General features: G+C 49.4%; 1 protein-coding gene across 1 annotated transcript in view; it reads left to right on the forward strand.

Annotated features, from left to right (window-relative positions):
• TRIO (trio Rho guanine nucleotide exchange factor) overlaps nt 1-22,714 on the forward strand; it is a 227,662-nt gene that overhangs the window by 77,167 nt on the left and 127,781 nt on the right. The window contains exons 11-17 of the mRNA XM_047730524.1: nt 11,521-11,690; nt 12,632-12,806; nt 16,880-17,075; nt 18,083-18,249; nt 20,252-20,371; nt 21,839-22,038; nt 22,521-22,662. Coding sequence (XP_047586480.1) covers nt 11,521-11,690; nt 12,632-12,806; nt 16,880-17,075; nt 18,083-18,249; nt 20,252-20,371; nt 21,839-22,038; nt 22,521-22,662 — 1,170 coding nt within the window. The remainder of the gene's footprint in view (nt 1-11,520; nt 11,691-12,631; nt 12,807-16,879; nt 17,076-18,082; nt 18,250-20,251; nt 20,372-21,838; nt 22,039-22,520; nt 22,663-22,714) is intronic.

Genomic DNA, 22,714 nt, shown 5'->3' on the forward strand with positions numbered 1-22,714 from the left:
GAGAGATGGGGCATCTGCTGGTTAACCTCGTTCAGGAAAATTCTCGGATGGTATGTGCTGTTCCTTGCATCGACCAGCTGCCCTCCCACTGGACTCCTGTCCTCACTGGCAGAGCCCACTCCCCCACCCCCTTGCCGGCATGCCTGTCCCAGGGGACGAGACACATTAGCTCTCTGAGCCCTCCAGCTTTCCTACCTGTCCTGGGCTCCGTTCTCCACAAGGTGACTCCCACTTCCGAGCCTTTCATTTCGGCCTACTTGGCTGTGCTTTTGCCGAGGACTCCTGTGTCTGCGTCGTCTGAGATGATTGACACATTCTTCCTTTCCCAATGCCGCCCCCACGTATTTACCTCCGAAGACAGTGTGATGCCTGCAAACACGTTCCCATCTTTCTTCTTTAGCTTTCAGTCTGAAATAATTATAAGTTCACAGGAAGTTAGCAAGAAAGAAATGGACAAGGAGGTCTGTGCCCCTTCTCCCAGAACCCCCCCACCGCGTCATGTCTTATGTAACCACAGTTTGTGATGAAAGCCGGGAAGTGACTTTGCTCGGCCCCATAGAGCTTATGTCAGTGCCACAGGTGTGCACCCGCTGCATGTATGAGCAGGCGTGTGGTTAGCTCTGTGCACTGTTATCATGTGTACATTCATGTGACCAGTGCCGCTTTCAACATATGGAATCCTACGGAATTGTTCCGTCACCCCCCGATACACCTCCTGCTCACACCTGACCGCGATGGCATCTCTGAGCCCTGGCAGACACTGACCTGTTGCTCTCCGACTGTGATTTGTCATTCGGAACTGTTACATAACGGGGTCGTACTCTGGGTGACCTTTTTACTGCACAGGAATTCCCTTGAGACCCATCAATAGTTCTTTCCTCTTCATTACTGCCTAGTGTTTCATGGTACGGGTATGTCCTCGGCATTCAAGCTTTCTTTCTGTAAACAAATAATCTTTATTAAAATAATTAACAGAGTATATCAGAGTACCGTGTGCCCTGGTCTGACTGAGCGACTTGGGGCAAAGTGCTCTGGAGAGCCTCGGCTTTCCCGCCTGCAGGATGGGAATGCTAAGGTTCTTGGGCGTGCGGCTCAGCTGAGCGCAGCTGCGGGTGTGGTAGCGACTGCGGCGCCCTCTTGGAGGAGCTGCTGGGACGTGTCCCACTTTGGCCTCCTCAGGCCATCTGTAGCTTGTGGGACACGGACAGCATGAGGCCGAGTTCAGCATGAGCTGCCGAGGTGTAAGTACCCTGGTGTGGGCTGATCTTTTCCTCACTCATCTTTGTGTAAGAGAAACTTTGCGAGCTGCTCGTGGTCCCCTCGCTTTGAGAAGCACCTTGCCCTGGCCCCGGTGTTTAGGATCCGAGGTGGAAGGAAGACTTCCTGGAATGTACATTCTGTCCCTGGCCGTTCTCAGTCCCCGGCCCTGCTCAGTCCCTGGCCCCACTCTGTCAGTACTGAGTTGGCTCTTTCAGGATCGTCCATACTGGCATGTGTTCCCTTGTAGACATCACTCAGTACTTTTGTTACCAGCCAAAGCTACAAAATAAGTGAGTGTTTTTTCACCAAATAAGTGAGAAACATTTTGTTAGACTATGGGGTAAGAGGGATGTTATTATCCAAAGGGAAGTTCCTTCTATCCAAACAGTTTCAGGTAAAACAAGAATTTTTTCCTGTAGAATAGTTTTTTGTTGTTGTTGTTGTTTTTAAGATTTATTTATTTATTTGACAGACAGAGATCACAAGTAGGCAGAGAAGCAGGCAGAGAGAGAGGGGGAAGCAGGCTCTCTGCTGAGCAGAGAGCCCAATGCGGGGCTCGATCCCAGGACCTTGGGATCACGACGTGAGCCGAAGGCAGAGGCTTTAACCCACTGAGCCACCCAGGCGCCCTGTAGAGTAGTTTTAAACCGGTTTAAATTCATGAATTTTCTGTTTCTTAATATTGGTCCAATATTTTCAGGTAGAGAAAATTTTAATGTCAACAGAGTAATTAGGCATTAGTGCAGAGAAGAACAGTGAATGCTAACATACCTGACATGTACTGGTCACTTCGTAGGTGATTATTAGAAGAATGAATGAATGAATGGTGCACTGTATTATCTTTATTTGTAACTCAGAATTACAGTGGGGATTGAAAATCTGTTACTGCACTGACTCCACATTTTACAATTCCTTGTTGAAGCGTCAGCCCTCAGTGGAGAGTTGCAAATGTCTGCTTAAGGCATTGTTTGTAGATTGGCCTCAGTTGATATAATAGAAAGGGGAAGCACTTGAACTGAATGTCAAGCCAGTGCCGTGTGCTAGGTCTTAAAATGCCCAGCTGAAAATGGATGTATGCAGAATCTGGTTTGCTTGTTAGACTTGTAATAGGGCATTTTTAATATTCTTTTTTTTTTTGGGGGGGGTGTTTTTAATATTCTTAATTTTTATTTTGATACTTGGCTTCATAAATCAAATGGGCTAGGTCTCGGTTTACTGCGAGAAATACATCATCCATGTGCATTTCTGGCACGTATTGTTCGTAACTGATTATTGTTCTTATTGAGTAAGTGGTAGAAAGCTTGATCACCAACAACATAATGAGGATTTTGTCAGGAAAGCTTAAAATCTCTAGATAAGAAAATGCTTTTTTGGTTTTGTTATTGTTTGTTTTCCTCTCTTTGAAGCCCAAAATTCAGAACCCCAAGATCAAGGAAGGGCTGGGCTTTCTGCCTGGCGCTAGTGAAGTCCGTGGACGCGAGTAGAAAGCAGACTTCATGCACTTTCACTTTGCTTTTTTTGTTCTCCTCAAGGAGGCCACTTTTCAGACTTAGAAGAAGGGGAAGATCAAAATGAGTGAAGGTTTTGTAAGAAAGGGCTTACTTCTTCTAAGTGAGTTCAATTCTCTGTTACAAGAAAAATTAGACCCCTGGGTAGTGAGAGAACTTGATGGTTGGCTCTGTTGATCTTTAAGGAAATGTGAGGGGAGACATGCTGGGGAGATGCAGAAGGTGGGGTTCACATAGCACTCAGGTGAGGTCAGCCCTAGGCAGAGTTCTAGAAAAGGCAGTTTATAAACCACCAGTAGAGAAATAAGTGAGCAAACAAGTTATAGCACGTTAACTTGATTTTATTCTTTACTGGGTTTGATGGAGGGCAGGCAGTGTAATTAGCCGGCATTTGATCAGACATTTGACATTTAATTTGTAGACGAAATAGGAAAGTATGGGCAGTCTGTTAGTGCAGTCACTAGAATCAGACTGCTGAATGGCTGGAAAAAAATGTCAGCTGAGGGAGTCCCTTATCACAAGACCAACCCTGTCCTTATCCTCCAGTGCCGCTCCCCAAGTGGAAGATGCCGGAAGAAAGTGCTCGATAGTAAGGTATTATGCGTCATCTCCGGTTTGTGAGTTAAGGAAGTAATTTCCGGTCCAGACCTGCGGTTGGATCAGACTTGCCAATAGTGGTGGCCATGGGAGATGGTAGATCAGACATCCTAGTTGGACCTGAGACCTAGCGGATGTGCGGGTGTCATCCCTGGTTGTCACCTTCTATAGGTGAGCAGCCTGTGAAGTTGTCCTGTCTTTGAACTGACTCCACTAATGTATTCGGAACTTCTGTGTCCCAATGTGACATCTGGAAAGATTGCTCATTGGAACTTAGGCACTCTGAAAGCTCGCCTTTGTTGTATGGAGAGCTATGTATCTTGAAAATGGGCAAAATGGCCACAAAGCAAGGGCAGACTTGGTGCAGCAGAAATAATTGTGACTACCTTAAAAGCCTTGCCAGTGAGACCATCATCATGGGGGGGTTTCAGTGAGTGGCTTCAGCAAGGCTGGGGAATGATGTCTCCCCTGTATGCCTCTGTCCCCATGCAGAAAGCCTGTGAGTGGGTGGATTGGCACAGAAGGCATGCTTATCAAAGCCTAGGCCAGGGTCTGTAAAATATGTAGGATCCCAAAACATGTCAACAGGAATAAGTCAAAATCCATCACAGCAATGTCATTCATGGGTGTTTTACTATGAGTCTTTTGAATCATAAACACACATCTAGACAGGTTATAGAGTAAGGGTCATGTAGGCGGGGCATAGCACTTGTTAAAACAACCACCCTACACATGTTCATCAACAGAGTGTTGTTCAGAGGAGAGTGAGCTGGTGTGGAAGGAGTTTCAGATCCTGCCACGCTGGCGGAGTCCAAGGACTGAAGTGTTACCCTTGGGATAGGGAGGACAGACTACGTCAGTGCTCTCTGTCGCCAGAGACTTGAAGACTGGAGGAGGAATTACACTTTGACTAACTGTAGACTTTCAGAGGGAAAGTGGTTTCTCTCAGAATGATGTGGGGGTGAGGAGGAGCTCTTCCCAAATTTGACACGTCAGGAAGAGTGTTTTATGTTTTGGTGATGTCGGGACATAAAATGAAAAAAGAAAACCCCTCATCTCAAAATCTCTTTCACCAAGTTGACTTCAGGTAAATATCTGGGTCGTTGAGGTTCCTGCTCTGACTTGGTCTCTGTGTGGGCCCTCTCTCCAGCCACAGCTCCTGTGCCTCACCTTGTCCTTGGTCTGGTGTCTGCGGCTTCCGCCCTCTAGTGCTGCAGCGCCCACGCGGCATGCCCTCTCGACTGGGGGCCGCTCTGACATGCTCCTGCTTCTCCTTCTGTCCCCTCTTACACATACTTGCGTGGCTGTTACTTCATGACACTGATTTGTGGCCCCGCCCAGCATGTCCTTCAGAGACTTCCTTTCGTCATATCAAGGCATCTTTTCTCACCCACGCCAGCATAACGAGCTCCTTCCCCAGGCCCAACTCCTCCTTGATCAGGGCACCAGACACGTGCACCATTTCAGGCTAGAGAACGTGCCGTGCATGCGGGAACAGCTCCTCTCCGAACCCCGCTGCTTGGACCTGAAACCGCATCACGATTTACGTGCGCACTGGGTGCGGTCTGAAGTCCCGAAACTACCTACTCCTGCTCCTGGCTCGCAGCTTCTGCTCAGGCCGCGGCTTCTGTGCTTCCCATGCTGGCCTTTCAGCCCACCCAGCCCCACGGGCACCCAGATGATTGTCTTTGTCACAGACAAGGGTGGGGAAGCAGATAGCAGTAGGTGGTCGTTTCTGTTTTCCAAGTGCTTGGAGTATCTGATCACTTTCACAGGCCTGTGGTCACTAACATTTGATTTTCAGATTCGGCTTTGCCAGTTAGGGAGGGCATATGGTAAAATGATCCCATTTTGTGGATGAGAAATCTGAGGCGGGAGAGTCCCCAGGATTTTCACAAGGCTACGTGCAAATAAGGGCCCACATCTGACCTGTTGGGCTCCACCTCCAGATGGAGTGGTTGGTAGGCTGCATTCAGATTTTGCATCTGAAAGAGGTTGCAACTGAACCAATCCCCAAATCTCAGGTCTCAGATCCTGCCACCTACAGAATAGGATTGGGAGCTATAGGACCAGAGGCTCAGTCCTTCCTGGGGTTCATTCCCCCAGGCCAGTGGGTTCTTCTGGGAGATCTCTCTGGCAAAGTCTCCCATCCGATTAATGAGGAAGGGGCTTTTCCAGGAGATTGCTCCCAGCAGAGTTGCCTTCTCCTCCTTTAGGCTCCACCCAGCACGGACGTGAGGGCAGGGGGGAACGTGTGCCTGGGTCAGACCAGCCCGGCCCGATGGCACTGGATCCAGGACCAGGACTCTCACATCTTTATCCCAGGAGTTCTCTCCCCAGAATCTCCTGTGTCTCCCTAGCTCAGCCTTCTTTGTGGATGGATCCTGGTCCATGAACCAGGTCTGTAAACAACTGCAGCCCAGTTGTGGGCTGCGTTCAAGTTCTCATCCTTGGAATGTTGCTGGTGACCACTTGGGAAACCTCAAGGGGGCAGCATTGCCTGACAGGCTGTGGGCCCCAGTTCTCATGCTGCTGAGAACCTGGGTGGAAAGCAGCTCCTCTCCTGCTGTCTGCAAAGATGTAGCTCTTTATTGGAAATTCACAGCATGCACAGAAGTGCGGGGTTTTTTCACGCTTAGGAGATTTATGGTAGAAAGTCCACAGGTATCCTCGAGACTCTTTCTCATTCTTGTATTCAGAGGTTATTTTAGGCGTCATATACTAATGTAAAAGCTAAAAAGTAGACTTTATGTGAATCACGCTGGGTTATGGTACATAGCAGCTCATCCCCGACATTAGAAATGACCTTTATCTGACAATCCTTTTTTCTCCAAATTGAATATTTTCTGTAGAAATAGGGGAAAAAATTCTAAAGGGGCAAAGGATTTGGGGGCATTTTGACATTATGGATTTAAATATAACCTTGTTCCTTGTACCTCATTTACTGTTCCCTTTTCAACTGCCAGAGCCCAAGATCCATTTCTGTGGTTTCCTCCATAGCCGTGGCCCTTCCCCACTTCCACAGCGGGCTGGGCCCCCCGCACGCTCCTCCGTGGATGCGTGTCCAAGTGTCCAGGATGTTGAAGAAAGGAAGAGGTTTGACCTGCAGGTCCTCATGGCATTTCCCCTGCAACCCAAGGGAAGTGAGTTCTGTGGACTCCGGCATATTCATTCTAGCACCTTTTCCTCCTACTATTTTTAGGTGTAAAAAGACTTAAACGTGGGATGGTGTTGAGTCTACCAGACTTAGTGACATATTTTGTTCTTTTTTTTTTTTTTTAAGATTTTATTTATTTATTTGACAGAGAGAGAGGAAGATCACAAGTAGGCAGAGAGGCAGGCAGAGAGAGGAGGAAGCAGGCTCACTGCCGAGCAGAGAGCCTGATGCGGGGCTTGATGCCAGGACCCTGAGATCATGACCTGAGCCGAAGGCAGAGGCTTAACCCACTGAGCCACCCAGGCGCCCCCTTAGTGACATATTTTGAACAATAGGTAGGATATGTTTTGAAAAATATCTAGAGAAAGAAGACTTAAAACTTTGTGTTTTTTCTTAGATGTGTTTTTCTCACAAGAGCAGAACTCGTGCTCACGGCTCACGTTTACTTGTTTCTTCACTGTGCGCGTGCCGTTCCCTTTCCTCCGGGCCGCGGCTCCCTGAGGGAGGCATTGCTGCCAGGCCCGTGCGAGATGAGGAGCCTGAGACGTGGACCAGCTCAGTAACTTGCCCAAGGCTGCGGCCTGGGGTGTCAAGTCAGGATGGGGTGTCAGGCAGTCTAGCTTCAGAGCCCACACTCTTAATTGTTACTCCAGATCACCTCTTAGGAGAGGTGATAAACCGTTAACTCGTGGGCGCGGCCGTGGAGTGCTGTAGAAGCACTTGTGCTTGTGCCTCGGGGCAGTTCCAGCTGTGGGTTTTGATCTCCTCCTCCCTGCAGTGTAGAGGAGAAAGGCTCGTTAACATGGTTTCATAATCTAAGTTATGTATTTTAGGTTGGATTTGCTGGAGAAGAGGGATTTTGTACCCCATGCCCCATCCTGTCCCACAGGCTGGGTTGTGAGTTAGGGCTCACAGCTGAGTCTGGGGAGAGGCTGCCAAGCATCAGGCAGGGACACAGATCCCCCCTTGGGTCCACGTGGCATCTAGGGCACCTGGGGCAAGAAGGGTGCTGGGCCAGGGCTCCTGGAGGGGCCCGGCCAGCTGATGAGCCGGAGAAGCCTGCCCCAGTGTGGGAACAGGGGCAGGGAGGAGGGTTGGGCCGCTTACATGCTGTGTGTGCCCCTGGAGGGACAAGATGGGTCCTGTGCGGCACATGCATCTTCTCTACCAGCTGTCTGCATTCGTGCTGTTGTGTTGAGTTGGTATCGTAGTGTTTTTCTAGCGGTCTTCAATTGTGTTTCTGTTTTCTCCATAAATTTGAGAGAAGAGATACTCGTCTGTCTTGGTGTTCCGATAACCCGGCTATCACGTGTGTGGTGTAAATCAAAACAGAGGCCCCCACCGGCTCCAGTGCTCCGTGGACCAGCTAGTTCTCTGAGAAGCCCCATACCCCCTTCCGTGATGCGGGGTCGACCTGTGGGGTGGGCTTGGCGCCCTGACGCTGCTTCTCCTCAGCGCTGCTTCTGCTGAGTGACCGTGAAAGAGAGCCACCCTTCCTGGCTGTGCATTTGCTTGTGCATTCAGCTCCCCTAAGTCTAGAGACCCAGCCGTGTGACTTGTGGTGCCTCTGTTCATTCCTCACGTGTGCACTGTGGTTCACCCGTGAGCCAGGGCCAGTTCTCAGGCAGTTGTGCTCCGGGGACCCTCCTTTCCCTGGGTTCTGTCACAATGACGAGGTAGGAGCAGCTCCGGTGTAGCCCGTGAAGAGGGCGAAAGAGGACAGTGAGATTTGGAAAGAAAGGGACTTGAAGTGTTTATTTGTTTTTAATTTTCTTTTACACTGGAATCAGCATAATTGAGCAGGTCCAACTTCCATAGTGTTTGTCTCAGGACAGGAAAGCAAGCAGGGGGAGGGCTGGTAGCGGCCCCCGATGTGGCTGAGGGGGTCTTCTCTGTGGGGAGCAAGTGGGAGGCAGGTTACCAGGAAGCTGGTGAAACCATTGCAGCTGGAAAAACCTGCCTATTGGATAATGGACCCTGGATGTTTTGGGATAAATATTTTGACTCGATAAAAATGTGTTGGTAAAACTGTTACTGCTCGCTGGCACATTCTTGGTTTGTTTCAGCGAATCTTGGTTCTTGAGTTGATTGGAGTGGGTCACTATGTTTAGGGAATTAAGTCTGTTGAGAGCACCTCTGATGCGCCAGCATGCTCCCGCAGCGTCTGTCTCCCGCCCTCGGAGTGACTTGCTGAGGCCAGTGTTGGTCCCTGTTGTAGCGAGCCGAGTCTCAGAGAAAGTCGGGGATCTCTGAGGTCACAGAGGCAGTGCTGTGTTAGAGCATCTGAATCCACTGTACCCCTGCTGTACAGTGTGGCCTGTAGACTTGGAAGGTTTTCCTAGGAAGTACCGGAACAGACCGGGAGGGTCCCCCTGGCCGTGATGCTGCCATCCTTCCTGGTATTTACAAAGGCACAACCATGTTCACAAGGGTTCAGAGGACAGGAAACAACAACAAACCCAAAAGAGTATGTTCTTGATAATGGATCTTTATTGAGGGTGCAGAGCATTTGTCCGTATTATATGGTGACTCTACAAATGGTACTGTTGGTGTCGACGGACAGTATCAGTGCCCAGTGTGATGGCACCTGGAGGGTTCTTTGCCAGTAGCTCGGCCCCAGCACTTGGTTTTCCCCGTGTCGGGTGGGTGACTGCAGCACCTGGGCTGCTTTTCCTTAATCTGTAAGACAGAAGAGGTGAATGAGCCTACCTCTAAAACCCCTTTAAATCAAATTTCTGGAATAAGTTTGGTAACGTATACACAAAAATGTGTGGATAGTGAAAAGTTAACAGATGTTTTATTTAACATTTTTAGTAAAATGAACTCCTCGGGTCGCAGGTAGCTTGACTGAAAAATAAGTCCTTTGCTATCACTTCCCTTATTTTTAAATTGACCTGCCATATTTAAAATACTGACATAACTAAATCTACCTTTTTTAAAGAAGATTTTTTTTTAAAGATTTTATTTATCTATTTGACAGAGAGAGAGATCACAAGTAGGCAGAGAGTCAGGCAGAGAGAGAGGGGGAAGCAGGCTCCCCGCTGAGCAAAGAGCCCGATGTGGGGCTCGATTCCAGGACCCTGAGATCATGACGTGAGCCAAAGGCAGAGGCTTTAACCCACTGAGCCACCCAGGCGCCCCCTAAATCTACCTTTAACAACAAAAGAATTCTTAGAAGGTTAGCTAGGGTTTGCCATCGTTAGCAAATAGGAAATTGCTCATTAAAACCATAAGGAGATGGCATTCTCTAGAACAACTGAAATTAAAGACTGATCTTCTCAGATATTGGTGAGGATGCAGAGGCATTGGAACTTTCAAAGGCTGTTGTCAGAAATGTGCCATGGTATGGGCATGTGGGAAGTTCGGCAGTTTGTTAAAAATTTAAACATACACCTGTCATACAATGTAGCCACTCTACACCTATTTATTTACTGTTAAAAAAGGGAAAACATAGGTTATACAGAGACTGTGCACAGATATTCTAAGGAATTATATTTGTAATGGCCAAAAATGGAAACAACTCCGATGTCCTTACCAGGTGAGCAGCTACACTGTGCCACACAGAGAGACTGGGACACTGTCCCACAGTAAGAAAGGTGTGGGCTGTTGATACACACCGTACTATGGGCGAATGTCAACAGCTGTTGAAGGAAAGAAACCAGACCAAAAATGGAGTTCCTAGGGTATGATTCCATTTATATACTTTTTAAGAAAATGCAAGCTAATCTATTGTGAGAGAGCAGAAGGGTGATTGTCCGGCGGGGTGGTGCAGAGGAAGACACAGGATTAGAGGGCGTAGGAAGACTTTTGGGGCGATGGAGCTGTTCGCTGTGGACAGCGGGGGTATTTTCATGGGTGCGTCCATGTTTCAAAACTTTGCAAATTATATCCTGGAAATTCCTGCATTTTCTTGAGTGTCATTTCTATACCTCAGGAAAGCAGTTTTCAAAAGAAGATGAACTCAGAAACAAAAGACCCCACACAGCATGTATTTTGGCAAGCACGGTGTTGTCGTTTGGGCCACCAAGGCTGGTCAGCGTCAGGGTTGGACGCGCGGTCTGTAAGGGACACATGGAAGATGCGGGGAAGGGGGTGAATCTTACATCCCTGAGGAAGCAGGAAGCCGTTTCTCTTCCAAGCCACCAGGGCCTGCTCGGTGCAGCCAGCCATCTTTCCCAGTTTGCTCAGTGGCTCCCCCAGAGGTGGAGGGAGGCAGCGGGCTTACGGGAACTGGGTGAAGGGCTCGGCTCCCGCCGTACCTGAGCTCCTTCTTGGTTCTTGCCACTACCCTTCCAAGTTGTCTTTGCCCCTCCGCGTCCCCAGACACATCCTGAGTGCTTGTACCAGGGAGGTCTGAGGTGTTTTCGATAGGCACACTCCTTCCCCAAAAGGACTGCGCTGTGGCTGGGTTGGCCATGGCCTGAGGCGTCGTTACTGAGCGGGGCCACTTCGCAGTCTCCACCAGGCCTGGTGGTGAATTTATTCCACATGCCTCACGCTGCCTCCTTCTCTGAGCCCTGTAAAGTGGCCCCATCTGAGCAGTGGTTTAATAATTAATAATGGGTTGTAGTGCCCCTGCTAAAAATAAAATAAAACCGTCCATCTGCTAAGCGAGAATCAGAGGATGTGTAAAGGAATGTGTTATGCTTAGCAGATGTTTCGGTTGGTGGAGGGGGTCTTTTCTTCCTTCTCTTACGCTGGGATTGAGCCTAAGAAGAATCGGAAAGAGTGACTTCCCTTCCCTTTCCTCTTCTCTTTTGTGACAGTCCCCTCGGGCTCTCTGCCTGTTTATTTTCACCAGGCTTGCAAACTGGTTGCAAACTACCCAGTGTGCTTGGCTGTCTGGGCCCGCTCGGGGTGCTCCCCCCACCCCCCAGGAGCAGGCTGCTACCCGCTCCCTCAGCCCCATCGCTTGGTGTCCGCGCCAGGCCTTCGGGGGCAGGGGGCAGCCGGGGCGGGGGCTGCGGCCCGGCCTCACCGCGCTCTGCCCTCCCGCAGCTGTGGACATGGCTGGAGGAGCTGCAGAAGGAGCTGCTGGATGACGTGTATGCCGAGTCGGTGGAGGCCGTGCAGGACCTCATCAAGCGCTTCGGCCAGCAGCAGCAGACGACCCTGCAAGTGACCGTCAACGTGATCAAGGAAGGGGAGGACCTCATCCAGCAGCTGAGGTGGGCCGCCTTGTCCCTGTCCTCCCGCCGGGCGCGGGCGCTTTGAAACCGGGCCAGTGATTTCCCCTTCCCTGAACAATGAGCTGTGACCCCCGCCCGGCGAGGAGGAGAGCAGATGCTACCTCTGCATGCAGAGGAGAGTAACGTCCCTTTCTTTCTCTTCTCTGCTTTTCTCTCCCACCGTCTTTCTGACTCGAGGGTTTCTCTCATGGCAGCAGACTAAGAAGCTTTCCCAGAGCTCTGCTTTTAGTAGTATTTCCTCTTCACACTTTCCTAATGATTACTGAAATTTCTTCACAGACCAGATTGATTTAAACCTCCAAGGACTGTGTCCCTCATTCGTCCCTAGAGGATAATGGGGGTCCTTGTCCTCAGAGTTGAGGCTCAGGGAGGCCAGGACTTCGGGGAGGGGCGGACCTGTCCTGAGGTGCTCCTCGGAGCAGGAAGTGGGCCCGGAAGCAGATTCGTGTTAGTGGGTCACTCAGGACGGTGAAGCGCGACTGAAAACTTCACGGGATGCTCACTTTGCCAATAGCCAGGCGACAGTGACTTGTTTGGGGCTGAATTGATTGCGTTAGAGTTTAACCCCTTGTTGCCACTCCGACCCCACCACGTGCAGCAGACAGGGGGCGTCTATTCTGTTCTCTCTGCTTAAGGAGAAGAGCGGCAACAGTGGAGCCCCCCTGAAGTTACTTTCCGCCCTAGACTTCCTTTGAGAGCGGCGGAGGGGGTCCTCCGTGTGGCCTCCGACCTGGCAGCTTGCTTGTGGGAGGAAGCCCGGCCTTGTGTGGCGGGAGGGGCTGCCGATTCCATTTTTGGAGGCCAGCGGCCCGCTTCCTGCCAGCCTTCTTCCCCCTGAGGTCTGCGCGGCCGGCCGGATCTGGCGTCTGACAATGGGAGACTTTCTCATGCCTGTCCCGGCCCCTGCTGCCCTTCCGCAGGGACTCGGCCATCTCCAGCAACAAGACCCCCCACAACAGCTCCATCAGCCACATCGAGACGGTGCTGCAGCAGCTGGACGAGGCCCAGGCGCAGATGGAGGAGCTCTTCCAGGAGCGCAAGATCAAGCTGGAGCTCTTCCTGCAGCTGCGCATATTCGAGAGGGACGCCATCGACGTGAGTGTGCGCTGTGCGCCGCTGTGCGGGACGGCTGCCGCACCTGCGCCTCTCCTTCCTCCTGCACGGGGGAGGATGGACGGATGGACTGACGGACGGAGGGAGGGAGGGAGGAGCGCACCTGGCCCTGGGAACTACCGGCCCCTGCTGGAGGCCGCATTGCAGGGCAGGGGAGGGACTAGCAGAGCCCATGGGGAGGGAAGCCCAGCCGCCTCCAACTAGCCGCTTGTTTAAGCCGCACAGTGTCCCACGGCCGCCCTCCCCATCTGTGCAGCTCAGGCTCACGCCAGCGCTCGGGGCCCTCACTTCTCCTTTCTGTCTCCCCGCCCAGCCTCCTCCCAGACAGTGAGAACAGGCCTCGCCTGTGCCGAAGGCATTTTTGGCAGTCTGAGGGCCAGTTTCTTCACAGAAGTGTGTTCAGATGATCGTTCATTCTTATCACCTAAATATTACACCTTATACGTGAGGTTTCTTTTCTTTTTCTTGGACAAGAGGGCGGTTCTTAATTCTGTGTCAGGGAAGGCCTTATTTTTGAACTTGATGAAGTACAAGCAGAAGTAAGTATTAATTGGATGGCGCCAAATCTGTCTGTGGGACGTGATGAACCAAAACTCACTTCAGCCTCGGGGAGGCCTCTTTCCTTGTGCCTGTCAGCTCCCAGACCAAGTCCCTGTCCAGGTACCTGCAGCCTGCCCGCTGGTCCTATGACTGCCCAGCAGCGTCTGTAGGGCCTGCCTGTCCCATGCTAGTGCCTCGAGGGCGTGCGGACCCAGACCCTCGGTGCCACTGAAGGCAGAGGGATGATGGCTGGGCCGTGTGTAGACTCTTCACTTCTCTCCGCTCAGGGGAGGACCCTCTGCTGGAAGTGGGCCTCGCCTGCTTCTCTCAGGCCTGTCTGTAGGCCCGGTTCTGAGTGGTGGTCTTGGTGTGCTGTACAGGGACCGGGCCAGGTCTGGTGCAGGGCTGCTCGGGAGTCTCTGGTCAACCATCTCTCTAAACTTCATCAATGTTTTCATTAAAGAAAAGCCCTCTTGGCTATTTTCATTGTCATCATTGGTTCATGACAAGAAAAGAGTTAAATCCCAGGCACGTTGTCTGGTAAAATCTGTTCTCAGTGTCATGACCTTTGTAGCCACATGAAGCCATGTAGAGAAATGGACTCCTGTGCGGAGCTCATGAAGGGCCTGCCCATGGCTGGTGCCGTGTGCCAGTTCTAGGCTGCAGACTGTATGAACAGAGGACCCAGCTTGCCTCTTTTCCTCTGTGGCCTCTACTTACATGAATTGCTATGATAAACTTAGCTGCTCTTGAGTAGCTTCAGTGAGGAAACACAGAGCAATCAGGCATGATTTGAAGTTTTTCTTCAAGACATTGTGATATTTAAAGAAAATCTCTTGCCTTCATTTGCATTGCTACAACTTTAAAGGAAAAAAAATTCTAATTGTCTTTCCATTTTCAACAAAGCAGTATTTTAAAATGTAGCTCAGGAACCAGAAACACAGTTTTCCCTACCCCGAAGCCACAAAATTCCAAGGGGCCGTAAGAAAACCAGCGTGCCAGGCCAGGGGCTAGTGCTTCCCTGAGGTGAGGACGTTAAACCTGCAGTTCAGTCACAGGCTGGCTAAAATGTACTTTAAAAGCTTTTAGAATGTCGTAGCCCAAAAACCTCTTTTCTCTGGAATAATCCTGAAACAGGAAAACCTGAACAGTTGAGGCTTCGCCTGGGATTTTGTCCCTTATCTGGGAAAATGCTCCCATCTGCCCGTAGGAGGCATGGAGTTATCTTTATGGAAGAAACTTATCTGTTCCTTGGCCAATTTTTAAAAAATCCCTGATATCTCTTGTATCTCATAGTCTTGTCATCTCTCAAAAGTGGATCTAGGTTTTCTATGGCTTAGAAATACTGCTGCCTCAGCCTGCTGATGTTCCAGGTAAAGTCTGCTCTATTGGTCTGAGAACAACAAAGTCCTGACTGTAGCGTTCTGTGACAGTTACTGTGGAGCACAGTTGTATGTACATTGAGGAAGAGGAACTTGTAGAATTCCTAAACATTCCGGGATCCAATTAAAAACAAAGTGTACTTCAAAGAATTCGTGTTCAAAAATGACTTCCACTTTCTTGAACTTTGTTTTTGCCATGGATTTCTTGTCTTCTCTTGTATGGTTAACAAGCTATCATGATAAACTTTGGGTGGGATTTTTGCCTGATGATCCCTTGATCATGGCCATTGCCAGGGTTTCTTTAAGCTCAGTGAGTACTTTTGAATCCTGCTGGTTCTAGAACATTCATCCTTGTTTGTTATCCGCTCTTGAGTGTTGTCTGAGCCTGATGCTTTCTCCATGAGACATTATTGCTGAGTCTGTGTCTCAGCCACACCTAACCCTCTCCTATCAGTGTCAGAAAAGGAACCTTAAGAAAGAAAATTCCCCTTAGGGTAGAGATAAAGATTAAAGGTATGGTAAGCTCTTTCCTTTTAAAAAAATATTTTCCCTCAGTGGCTTTTTGGCTTATGTGTAATTTAACATCTTTAAAATTTATTAATCTTATAGATTAGCCCAATTTAATAAATTAATGTGAATACACATACTATATGCAGACCCTACTAATGACCGAATAAATCCAGAAGATTTGTGCTCTAGGAGTAGGAAGTCTGCAGTTTTTATTACTTCCCATCTCCTAGCTAGGTTCAATGTGACCTCTCTCACCTTGTCAGATTTTCACACTCAGGTAGTCACTGCTCATCTGGATAAGGAAATCAGGACTCATGGGAAAGGTTATTCCACTGAGGTAGAGATAATACAGTGTTCTTTCACAAGAGGTTTTTTTCTTCTTTCTGGGTTTCGTAATTTTTAGCCTTAATTTTAAAAAGTAGATTACAAAAGTTTTCAAACCGGCTCCCAAGTAGCAAGGGTGATGCAGCGAACGTCCACAGGCCCGTCTCCCAGATGGGGCAGGATTGTGTCTTCTTGCTGCACACATCCCCACTCTTACTGTTGTGTGGTAGCGTCCTAGAGCAAAGCTTTGCCAGCTTACTGCTTCCCTCCTGAAGACTTTCGTAAGTATCTCTACAAAGTAAGGCCTTTTCCCACATAACCACAGTCTACCACCCCTCACCAGTCAGAGTCCTTGATCTCTAACTAACACCCAGCCCCTGCTCAGACCTCTGCAGCTGCCTGGGGGCGGGGAGGTGCGGGCGCCGCTTACGTGGTTGATAGTCTTTCCATCCAGAATCATCTCTCCATCCACCCTTCTTTTATTTCCTGCTGTGACTTGTTGGAATGACTGCGTTAGTGGAAGAATTTAGGTCCCACGTTCTGTATTCACTTAGTGATTTTCTGATGTTTTTTCTTTTCCTGGTATTTCCTATAAACTTGAAAGTTCAGTGTAAAGACCTGGTTAAGATTCGCGTTCCGTTTGTGTGCCAGATGCTCCCAGGGGCCACGGCTTCACCTGTTAGGTGGCTGGTCCTATCTGGTCCCACTTCTTTAGGGAGGTAATGTTGGTCTGTGGGGTTAGGGGCTGGCGGCCTGACCCTCCCATGAAGTCCCTCCATCCCTTCCATTGTAGTTTACTGCACATTGATGATCCTGGCCCGAAGCGTTACTTCACTAGAATTTCAATATAGAATTAGAAAAAAAACTTTATAACTTTATTATTTCTACATTTAATAACTAGATCTATCTATAAAGGGGAACCTTCCTTCATTGTTATCAAAGGTTTAAATAATTATCTCTTTTACCAGATTCAGGATAAAGGTTGGTTTGCAGTCAACTTCTAATCAGAGGAGTTTTTCATTTAATTTTAAGCTTTTTACCTCTCTTTTTTTTTAAAAAAATCATTAGGAATTAATGTGTTCTTATATATTTTTTAAATTTTATTCACTCATGATGGATTTTTTTTTTTTTTAAATCTAACTGCCCCATCTGTGGCTTGTGGGAGCCCCTATAGCTGGCTTCCATGTGCTTTGGACACGGTCACATTAGTCCCTTCCTTCCTTCCTTGGCACAGTGAGATGCTTCAGCAAATACTTATTTTCTAAGTCTTGGTCCTAAGAAGGTACTCTCCTCTGTCAGATCATCTCAGACCTTGAGTCTTGGAACGATGAGCTTTCTCAGCAAATGAACGACTTTGACACAGAAGATCTCACAATAGCAGAACAGCGCCTCCAGCACCATGCAGACAAAGCTCTGACCATGAACAACCTGACCTTCGATGTCATCCACCAAGGGCAGGACCTTCTGCAGTACGTCAATGAAGTTCAGGCCTCCGGTAAGAAGTGCATGTCATTCTGTCAGCTGCGGGGTTTTCGTGTCATACAGGAGCTCAGCCTGTTGGTGTGCCGGCCGCAAAGTTTAGTGAGCCCCCTGTCGTAGATGTTCTGGGTACCGGCTCTTCAGAAGGAACAGTTGCCGTTTTATTTCCACGTACTGTGATCATGTGTAACATTACGATTAGTGTCCTTACCCTTGTACTCTTGCCCGTCATCTCAGGGAGCATGAACTCCGGTTGCATATCCACGAGTGAAACGGGAATCTTTTTTTTTTTTTTTAAAGATTTTATTTATTTATTTGACAGAGAGAGATCACAAGCAGGCAGAGAGGCAGGCAGAGAGAGAGGAGGAAGCAGGCTCCCTGCTGAGCAGAGAGCCCGATGCGGGGCTCGATCCCGGGACCCTGAGATCATGACCTGAGCCGAAGGCAGCGGCTTAACCCACTGAGCCACCAGGCGCCCTGAAACGGGAATCTTAAAAGAATGTTCACATCCTTCATTTCCTCTTAGTTGATGTATTACCAGCAGATGTCACTCTAGGCTCAGAAATGTAGAGAGGTGTCCCTAGTGCTTGAAACTTAGCAGCAACCTGCTGCTCCGTTCCTTATTCACTTTACATAAATCAGACTAAATGCTTCCTGACTAGTAAGCTGGGTGCCAGTGGAGGTACGGCAAAAACAAGCCCAAGTTCGCTCACTGGTAACGCCAAGGGGCCCGAGTGCCCAGTCACCACTGCAGAAACAGATTGACAGGAAATGGGTTTGGTTTGATTAGCTCTACATTACCGTTTTGCTTTGGAAAACATCAGATACATTCTTACAGACCCCCTCACATGCACATGTAAACACTCCTCTGCCTACTCCGCCTTCCTTGAACTTGGCCTTCAAGGTAACAGCCTGGTCTGGGCCTGGCAGATAATCGTCACAAAAGTGCAGTGTGTGTCGAGCGCAGCTGAAGAGCGGCAGATGTGCCCGTCAACCTCTGGGCCCTCCCTTCATTGTCCGCAGGCGTGGAGCTGCTTTGCGATAGAGACGTAGACATGGCAACTCGGGTCCAGGACCTGCTGGAGTTCCTCCACGAGAAGCAGCAGGAGCTGGACGTGGCGGCGGAACAGCATCGGAAGCACCTGGAGCAGTGCGTGCAGCTTCGCCACCTGCAGGCCGAAGTGAAGCAGGTAAGCCGGCTGCCCGCCTAGAGGGACCCCGTGCCACCAGCCCTCCAGGGAGGGACCTCCTGGCCACCTGGGACACAGAGCACCCTTGTTGGAGGCGTGGTGTGAATCTCCGTTCGGGCCACAGCTCGGGGGCGAGGACGGAGCCAGTGCCTGACCGCCGTGTGCTTCCTCTGCAGCGGGAGATCTTCCCCGCCCAGCAGGGGGATCCCTGGAAGGGAACGTCTGCTTAGCTTGTTTGTGCTTGGTGGCCTCTTGTTGAAACTGAGCACGTTGCTTCTCAGCTAAATAACTGTAGGATTGTTCTGCCGGATCGGCTGTTTTCAGTCTGCATGGGGTCCTAGGCCAGAGAGGGCTGGGGTTGTCTCCTGTGGCCAGCCTGCTCCACCACCCTATCTCAGAGAGCGTGGCCAGATGAAAATGGAACGTCGGCAAGCGGCTGCTCCTGGCTCCTGGCCGAGGGGATTCCTGCGCACACCCCTTGTGTATGTGACATTTTATCTCATCATCAGAGAAAGCACGCCTACCGCCGTGATACAGGGAAAATAGGGCTTTCTGGGATTCCGGTGGAGTGTTAGGTTGAGCAGTGGGTAAGGGGCCTCTGGAGTGTGAGCAGGTGTGGGCCCTAAGTGGGCGGCACCCACACTCCAGCAGATACACTGTCACACTGGAGAGCTTTAAGGAGCACCTGCTGGTCTCCCATGTGGTGAGATGAGGTATTGTGACCTGCCTTTTAAAGACCAGTTAATAAAATGTTCCTTCTTGCTAAAAACAAAACAGTGTGTCTGAGGAACAAAGGGATAAACTATCCACGAGGAATTGCATTCACCTGTAACAGTCTAAAAGCGGTGCTCAGAAATTACTGACTGGCGTCCGCATGGCCACAAGATAGGTCAGGCAGATACATGGGCGACAAGCTGTCAGGCGGCTGCTGTAACCCAAGCTCCCTGGCACTTCCCAGGCAGCAGGAGGGGAAAGACATAACTGGGAGGAAGCAGTACTTGCCTCAGAGAAGAAGTGTGTTCACACGGCGCTGGTCTCGGTAGCTGGAGAGAGTGTCCTGACTGTAACAAAGCAATGGTGGCGGGGCAGTGAAGTGGCTTTATGTTCACCTCTGCTCCCCACCCCCCAGAGTCAGGGCTCTCTGAGACAGGAGATGAAGAGAAGTAGGTATTGGTAGGTAAGCAGCATTCTGTGCCACAAATAACTACCCACAGTGACCTTCCACAGTCCCGTGGCTGCCACAGTTGGGATGCTCTTGGTGGTGTGTGATGCTGAGGATCCCCGGGGGGCGACCCTGAGCCTCGGAGCTCCGAGGAATCCCCTCTTCGGTTAGTGGGCCATTTTGCACTGGCACTAAATTGGAAAATATATTGGTGAAATAAAACAGTTCCCTTATTAAACAGTTTGCTAATTTTCCATGTTTATTTAAAAAGGAATGAAAAATATTTTTCTTGATTATCAGGGAATTATTTCGTGTTTTTTCTAAAGATTTTGTTTACTTAGAGAGTGTGCGGGTGCACGCACGAGCAGGAGTGGAGGGGCAGAGGGAGAGGGAGGAGCAGAGGGAGAGGGAGGAGCAGACTCCCCACTGAGCAGGGAGCCCAGGACCCTGGGATCATGACCTGAGCCGAAGGCAGACGCTAAACTGACTGAGCCACCCAGGCACCCCATTTTTAGGGAACTGTGGTAGTAAATATTCTAATAGGTCATTCATAATCTGTTTTGACCTGTGGACTAATAATCACAATCCGTCGGACTCCCCACCTCTTTAGCACCCATTTGAAGCTGTAAGAGAACTGATATAATTTTAAAATGCAGCACTCAGGATCAGATACTGTGGAAAGACGTCAGGCTGTTGGCAGAGGGATCATAAGGAAACCCGTGCTTCATAGTTGATGTGAGCAGCTTGAGCACCTTGTCCTCGTGGCTCATGTTCTTGCTGGCCCACAAGGGGATCTCCTGTGGGAGGCCGATGCTTGGAGGTCCCCGTGTCATGTTTCAGGTGCTGGGCTGGATCCGCAATGGAGAGTCGATGCTGAACGCTGGACTCATCACAGCCAGCTCGTTGCAAGAGGCAGAGCAGCTGCAGAGGGAGCACGAGCAGTTCCAGCATGCCATTGAGGTAGGGATGCCGGCCCACCTCCCACCTCCCACCTCCCTCCTGGTCTGCTGAGCCCCCGATGTCAGGAGCACCTGCACCTGAGAACCTGAGCTGGAGTCTGGGCTGAAGGGCTTTACGTTTTGCTGGTCTTGTACACATGCTCCTGGACAGAGCAGTGCAGTGCACATCACCAATAAACAGCACCGTCCATGGAACTCCTCGACCCTGGTTCCAAGCAGCGGTCCTCACCTTCGTGGGGTCAGTGCCAGGCCAGGTCCAGGCCCACTCAGATTCACTGTCACAGCATATGAATTAATTATTTGTCGTGTTTTTGGGGAGGGGGGAGTTAATTATGGTAGGTAGTCTCAAGGTAATGGGAAAAAGAGCATTTGATTACAGATTACTTGTTACATACACAGAGAAAAAAGCCACAGAAAATACCATTAATTTATTTTCAAGATTGACATATTTTCAACTACTCAGCACCAACAGACACATATTAACACTTCTTCCTGAAGCCCAGACTCTGGGCATCTTCTGAAAACTATACACTATGCCTAGTGATTTCTAATAATTAAGTTCCTAAAAACGTGTCAGTGTGTCTGGGTGAAGGATAGTGTTGGTCATATTGCGTATAATCTTTTGTGGGGTCATTTAGTGCCTTTCTAGTAAAATGCAAAATTTTGCTGTGGCAAAAAAAAAAAAAAAAGAAAGAAAAAGAAAATTACTCTGTGTCCGCGGAGATCCACGTACTCCCCCTAAACTGCTCTTCTGTCTGGTGCTGTGATTCTTCTTTGGGAGAATCTGACCTGTCAGCCCCTCATGGAATCTTCTAGTGAACGTCCACAAGCGGGAATTCCTACTGGGTTTCTGATGTTATTTTGATATTTTAATATGGCATGAGCCTCCAGAGTATGCCCTTAGCTCATTCCTGGCTTTGAATTATGTTTCTCTCTCTCTCTTTTTAAAGGTCTATAGTTCTTGAAAACTTTTTACTCAAGTCTAAAGTTTAAGGTAAAAATGAAAAAGGCATTCAGTGTGGCCACCTTTTTCACCATGTGTCTGTGTGCCTCCAGCTGCTGTTATAAGGAAGCTCAATAGGAAGAATAAACTTGGAACATTTCAGCAGCTTTTTCAGAGTATTGGCTCTTAAGGCTTTTCTCTGCTATTTCTCAAGCTGAGAACCCCACTACAGGGACCCATTCTGGAATGTCATAATGCATTTCATCTTCATTACATAGTTTAAATATAAATGCAATTATGGTTAGGCATGAAGACTATGAAAACAACTTCTTCTTCTCTCTCTCTTTTTTTTTTTTTTTGACCAAGGAGTCTGCTGTGTTTGTGGAAGTGTCCTAATGAGTATTAAGTGAAGCTGTTTCTATAAAAACAGGAGGAGCGGTACCACAGCAGCCTTCCGTGTTCCTTTCCAGTAAACGCATGGCAGCCCAGTTAAGTAAGCATCCCTTCTCCTTTCTCTTTCCTTAGAAAACACACCAGAGTGCCCTGCAGGTGCAGCAGAAGGCAGAAGCCATGCTGCAGGCCAATCACTATGACATGGACATGATCCGGGACTGTGCCGAGAAGGTGGCGTCCCACTGGCAGCAGCTCATGCTCAAGATGGAAGACCGCCTCAAGCTTGTGAACGCGTCTGTCGCCTTCTACAAAACCTCAGAGCAGGTGAGGAGGCAGGTCCTGCGCCCTGGGCTCCTGACCAGCCTTTTATGTCGAGCTGCGTTTTATCGGACAGCTCTGTCATTAACCCCGCAGTCATTACTCAGCCCGTCAGTTCAACTGCAGGCAGGGAAGAACATTCTAGAAGTAGAAGAATTATCGCTTATCTTAGGAATCAAAGAGTAATAGGTTGGAAAGGAGCTGAGAAGACCTCCATTTTCCTCTCATTTAAATACATAGCCTGAAACACACCAGAGAGAGACCAGGAATTCTGTTTTTATTTGGTTCTTGTTCTGAAGGGCCTGTCTACTGCCTACTTTGTCCCCTGCATTTTGTCCTCGCGTAAGACGGAGGCCCATGGTTCCTTCCAATGGTCTTGGTTCCCAAGCCAGCACCTTTGTCCCCAGCACATGACCAGCCACACTTGCCAGAGATGCCGATCTGTGCCTGACCGGCCTGCTCTGGCCTGCGACTCCTCTGCTCACAGGTCTGCCAGTGTCCTCGAGAGCCTGGAGCAGGAGTACAAGAGAGAAGAGGACTGGTGTGGTGGAGCCGACAAGCTGGGCCCCAACTCGGAGACGGACCACGTCACCCCAATGATCAGCAAGCATCTGGAGCAAAAGGAAGCATTCCTAAAGGTACAGAGGCGGCCCTTTGGGGTGCTGGTGCCTTTCTGAATGGGGGACACAG

This window comes from Lutra lutra, chromosome 5 (genome assembly GCF_902655055.1).
Source record: "Lutra lutra chromosome 5, mLutLut1.2, whole genome shotgun sequence".
Classification (NCBI taxonomy): Eukaryota; Metazoa; Chordata; class Mammalia; order Carnivora; family Mustelidae; genus Lutra; species Lutra lutra.